Source organism: Tupaia chinensis, unplaced genomic scaffold (genome assembly GCF_000334495.1).
Source record: "Tupaia chinensis unplaced genomic scaffold, TupChi_1.0 Scaffold138136_1, whole genome shotgun sequence".
NCBI classification, from domain to species: Eukaryota; Metazoa; Chordata; class Mammalia; order Scandentia; family Tupaiidae; genus Tupaia; species Tupaia belangeri.
The window spans coordinates 189,442-195,441 of NW_006198035.1; the positions used below are offsets into that span (position 1 = coordinate 189,442).

Here is a 6,000-nt window from a genome sequence, read left to right on the forward strand (position 1 = left end):
AGAGAAAGACAGAAAGTGAGCAAGCAAACCACCAGGTCCATGACTCGAACTGCAGTCAACCATGTGGGAGTCCAGTGCCTTTAATTACCATGCCACCTGCTGGCCCCAGTATAATAATTTTTTTAAAAGATACTAGAGGAAAAGAGTAGTCCTTGTGTTATCAGTTAATTTGCATTAAAGTAGTAGATTTATACTTGTCAATTTATATGTCATCAATTGGCATGGTCCTATTATTTCTAAAGATCCTAAAAAACATTCAAAACCATAGCGATACCTTTGAAAAATCAGACAGAGAGGAATTAAAACAGAGACCAAAGGGAACCCTCAGAAAAAGAGCTATAACTCAAACCGGAAACATTGCCTTGGAAAATAGCAGTCCCTATTTAGAACTTGTTTTCTCACTCTCAAATCCTCATCTGTCTAGGGCTAGGATTCTCAAACATCCTTTAGGCAACAAAAACTCTTTCTTTAAATGATGCTTTTTGAATGAAAAAAAAAATACTAGAGGAAAAGAGTAGTCCTTGTGTTATCAGTTAATTTGCATTAAAGTAGTAGATTTATACTTGTCAATTTATATGTCATCAATTGGCATGGTCCTATTATTTCTAAAGATCCTAAAAAACATTCAAAACCATAGCGATACCTTTGAAAAATCAGACAGAGAGGAATTAAAACAGAGACCAAAGGGAACCCTCAGAAAAAGAGCTATAACTCAAACCGGAAACATTGCCTTGGAAAATAGCAGTCCCTATTTAGAACTTGTTTTCTCACTCTCAAATCCTCATCTGTCTAGGGCTAGGATTCTCAAACATCCTTTAGGCAACAAAAACTCTTTCTTTAAATGATGCTTTTTGTATCCCAGGATCTTGAAGGTATTTGAAAATTTAGCCAAGGGAAAAAAAAAAAAAAAAGCTAGACAAAGTGACAATGATTCTATAATTCCACCCTGTCTTAAATGCAGGACTGTTCACATGAACCAAGCTACCATCTACTGTCTGGCTGATTCATTATATCCCCTCCCAAAAACTTGCTCATGTTTAAGGGCCTCACATGAAGGGCTTGGTTCTGTCTTGCTACCTGTGGTCCGGTCCGGTCCGGAGCCGCAGCACTGGCATTACCTAGGAGCTTAAAATGAAGAATCACAGTCCCCACCCAACACCTACTGACTCATAATCTGCATTTCAGAGGATGCCCAGGGGATTCCTATGAGTCAGACTATTTGGATTTCCAATCCAAAACTAACTAAGATTGCCCTAAATTAACTCTCACCAAAGAAATACAGATTAATGAGGGAGGCCATTTGTTAAATCAGAGTGAACTTAAAAGGTGTAACTCAGGTCAGCCAGATGGCACAGTGGTTAAGGTAGCTGGATCCCACATAGCCAAAGGCATGGTTTGAGTTTCAGACCCGGCAGCTTGAAACTCATGCCAGGTGCATGTGTGCACATCCAAAATCCTTAGAAGAAAATGGAGAAGGGATTGAGGGATGGCCACATCTCCTGGGGGTGATTTCTCACTCCCCACCCCCTTCAGGTGAGCATACACACCCTATAGCGAAAACTTAAAATTTAAAAAACAAACAAACAAACAAAAAAGTGTAACTGATAGAGCACTGGGACTCCTGCCAAGAATTTTCACTAGTAGAATTGCTGTAGTTGAGGTAGTCAATACTTTGAATAAAATATCTTTTCTTTTTCGTTTTTCTTTTTTTAAAGTCTAAGGATCAAGAAAAAATTATCCACGATTCACTTACCCATTGATAGATGTTCTAGACATAAATAGGCTGAAAACAGATGATACAAAAGAATGATATAATTGGATAAATAGCCAGCCAGATTTCTCAATGCTGTTGTTTAAGAAGATCTGTGTTCCTTGATCAAGATAACTCTGAACAAAGACAGCCTGAAGTGATTCACATAATTTCTCTCTGTTACACACATACCACTAAAAAAAAAGAAAAAACAAGAAAAAGAAAAATTAAAACACACAACTGAAATATCACATAAGTAATCTAAAAACAAATTACAGAAGACTAAATCAAATCTATAAAATTCAAAAATTATAATCTCATGGATTTTGAGGATATTCATAATCTCATATACTCGTGTGATATATAAAGTATAAAATGCTTAATCAGATATGACTTCCCACTTAATTCTCATAACAATGCTCAAGGTAGGTTAAAGAAAGGGAAGGATGAAGAGGCTTTTGTTAACAAGTGGCAGGACGAGACCACAAACCCAGGTATTCTGATTCCTGGCCCAATGCTTCAGTCACTATATCCCGAAATACAGAAAAGCTCTCTTGGCTTCTCCTTCACTGAGATTCAACATCAGAAGGCTGCTAGCTAGCATTACTAATCTTGTTTTTAAATTTAAAAAAAAAAAAAACAGTCACATAATCCAATGACTTAACTGAAAAGTACCAAGTAAATCAATGGCAGAGTAGCAGCAGAATTTAACACCCCAGTGACCTGATTAAGTTGCCTTTCTTCTTGTAAGACTATGTAGAAGGGACCTTTATAAATCTTGAGGTGTGCTTTACAAACAGGTCATATGACATTTTTACCAACAGGGAAAATGTGCTCAAAGAAAGATTAAGAAGTTACTTAAGGTCATACTGCAATCAATGAGAAGACCAAGCAGTAATAACAAGCTAAGAACCAGATTTCCAAGAATAGATTCTAACCAAAATGTACTTTTAAAAATAAAAGTCGAGAAGTTCAACTGTAAATAAAATTTAATCTTCCATAATAAATATTTCCCATTTTTTCTCAGAATTAGTATACCAGAGAAGTCAGGAAGCAGAACGGACACCGGCTTTAGAGTCAGCCCCGCAATCAAGTCCGGGCTCTGCCATTCCTGTGTAAAATCAATGAGTCAATCTTTGAACCTCTACTCATTCGTGTGTAGACTAGAGGTTTCACTAGTATCTCTGCCTCCTGTCAGGGTACTAGGAGGAGGAGGAGTAAATTAGGTAAGGCAGGCAACTTCTCAAGGCAGTACAAAGCACACAGTGAGAATCCTGCAGTAATAACAGCAATGAGATCCCTCTCACATGGCCCGATAAATAAGAGCAAGCCCGCTGAGCACAGCGATGAAACCGTAGAGTAGATCAGTTACGATAAATCCTCTGTCTGCTATGAAACAACCAATTTTTCCCAGTAAGGAGTCTATTGGCCAAAACTTGCTTCCCCCTGACGAATGTGGCCATTTATCAGCAGTAGGCATTCTGTAACTGCTTGCACAACCGGTGGGCCAATTTTACAGTCGTCGAAAACTTGCTAAATGTTCAATGAAATCTTGGGTAACATTCCTGACTCTACCATTAAAAGGAACTAGTTACGGGACCAGTAGATGGTGTAATGGTTATGTCTCTGGACTCCTATGTAGTCAACTGCGCTTTAAGTCCCAGATCCAGCAGCTTAAAACTCACACTTGGGCATGCCCAAGATCCTGAGAGGAGAGTAGAGAAGGGACTGTGACAAGACCATCCCCCCTGGGGGGTGTTTTATCCTTAGAAGAAAATGGAGAAGGGATTGAGGGATGGCCACATCTCCTGGGGGTGATTTCTCACTCCCCACCCCCTTCAGGTGAGCATACACACCCTATAGCGAAAACTTAAAATTTAAAAAAAAAAAAAAACAAAAAAAAAGTGTAACTGCTAGAGCACTGGGACTCCTGCCAAGAATTTTCACTAGTAGAATTGCTGTAGTTGAGGTAGTCAATACTTTGAATAAAATATCTTTTCTTTTTCGTTTTTCTTTTTTTAAAGTCTAAGGATCAAGAAAAAATTATCCACGATTCACTTACCCATTGATAGATGTTCTAGACATAAATAGGCTGAAAACAGATGATACAAAAGAATGATATAATTGGATAAATAGCCAGCCAGATTTCTCAATGCTGTTGTTTAAGAAGATCTGTGTTCCTTGATCAAGATAACTCTGAACAAAGACAGCCTGAAGTGATTCACATAATTTCTCTCTGTTACACACATACCACTAAAAAAAAAGAAAAAACAAGAAAAAGAAAAATTAAAACACACAACTGAAATATCACATAAGTAATCTAAAAACAAATTACAGAAGACTAAATCAAATCTATAAAATTCAAAAATTATAATCTCATGGATTTTGAGGATATTCATAATCTCATATACTCGTGTGATATATAAAGTATAAAATGCTTAATCAGATATGACTTCCCACTTAATTCTCATAACAATGCTCAAGGTAGGTTAAAGAAAGGGAAGGATGAAGAGGCTTTTGTTAACAAGTGGCAGGACGAGACCACAAACCCAGGTATTCTGATTCCTGGCCCAATGCTTCAGTCACTATATCCCGAAATACAGAAAAGCTCTCTTGGCTTCTCCTTCACTGAGATTCAACATCAGAAGGCTGCTAGCTAGCATTACTAATCTTGTTTTTAAATTTAAAAAAAAAAAAAACAGTCACATAATCCAATGACTTAACTGAAAAGTACCAAGTAAATCAATGGCAGAGTAGCAGCAGAATTTAACACCCCAGTGACCTGATTAAGTTGCCTTTCTTCTTGTAAGACTATGTAGAAGGGACCTTTATAAATCTTGAGGTGTGCTTTACAAACAGGTCATATGACATTTTTACCAACAGGGAAAATGTGCTCAAAGAAAGATTAAGAAGTTACTTAAGGTCATACTGCAATCAATGAGAAGACCAAGCAGTAATAACAAGCTAAGAACCAGATTTCCAAGAATAGATTCTAACCAAAATGTACTTTTAAAAATAAAAGTCGAGAAGTTCAACTGTAAATAAAATTTAATCTTCCATAATAAATATTTCCCATTTTTTCTCAGAATTAGTATACCAGAGAAGTCAGGAAGCAGAACGGACACCGGCTTTAGAGTCAGCCCCGCAATCAAGTCCGGGCTCTGCCATTCCTGTGTAAAATCAATGAGTCAATCTTTGAACCTCTACTCATTCGTGTGTAGACTAGAGGTTTCACTAGTATCTCTGCCTCCTGTCAGGGTACTAGGAGGAGGAGGAGTAAATTAGGTAAGGCAGGCAACTTCTCAAGGCAGTACAAAGCACACAGTGAGAATCCTGCAGTAATAACAGCAATGAGATCCCTCTCACATGGCCCGATAAATAAGAGCAAGCCCGCTGAGCACAGCGATGAAACCGTAGAGTAGATCAGTTACGATAAATCCTCTGTCTGCTATGAAACAACCAATTTTTCCCAGTAAGGAGTCTATTGGCCAAAACTTGCTTCCCCCTGACGAATGTGGCCATTTATCAGCAGTAGGCATTCTGTAACTGCTTGCACAACTGGTGGGCCAATTTTACAGTCGTCGAAAACTTGCTAAATGTTCAATGAAATCTTGGGTAACATTCCTGACTCTACCATTAAAAGGAACTAGTTACGGGACCAGTAGATGGTGTAATGGTTATGTCTCTGGACTCCTATGTAGTCAACTGCGCTTTAAGTCCCAGATCCAGCAGCTTAAAACTCACACTTGGGCATGCCCAAGATCCTGAGAGGAGAGTAGAGAAGGGACTGTGACAAGACCATCCCCCCTGGGGGGTGTTTTATCTCTTTCTGTCTGGAGACCACACATGCCCTCTACCAAAAATCTCTCTCTTTAAAAAAAAAAAAAAAAAAAATGGAACTAATTATATCACTGCACAAATAAAGAAACATTCTATTTCAAAGATTATCATTTTGGGACCAGCGGGTGGTGCGGTGGTTAAGGCGCTGGACACTCCCACATGGTCGACCAGGGTTCGAGTCCTAAATCTGGTGGCTTGCTTTCTCACTTCCTCTCTCTCTCACTCTCACTCTCTGTCTCTCTCTGATCAAATTTAAAAAATCAATGGATGGGAACCAGCAGTTAGCATAATGGCTATGTCGCTGGACTCCCACGTAGTCGACCGCGGTTCGTGTCCCAGACCCGGTGGCTTAAAACTCACGCCGGGCGCGTGTGCGTGCGTGCCCAAGATCCCGAGAGGAGAATGGAGGA

The 6,000-nt window shown here is 38.9% G+C and overlaps 1 protein-coding gene across 2 annotated transcripts in view; it reads right to left on the reverse strand.

The window, feature by feature from the left end:
* The window catches only part of METTL9 (methyltransferase 9, His-X-His N1(pi)-histidine), a 61,470-nt gene that overhangs the window by 38,894 nt on the left and 16,576 nt on the right, over positions 1 to 6,000 (reverse strand). For both annotated transcript variants that reach the window (XM_006161090.3, XM_014592674.2), the window contains exon 2: positions 3,813 to 4,003. In XM_006161090.3, the coding sequence (XP_006161152.1) occupies positions 3,813 to 4,003 (191 nt within the window). The remainder of the gene's footprint in view (positions 1 to 3,812; positions 4,004 to 6,000) is intronic.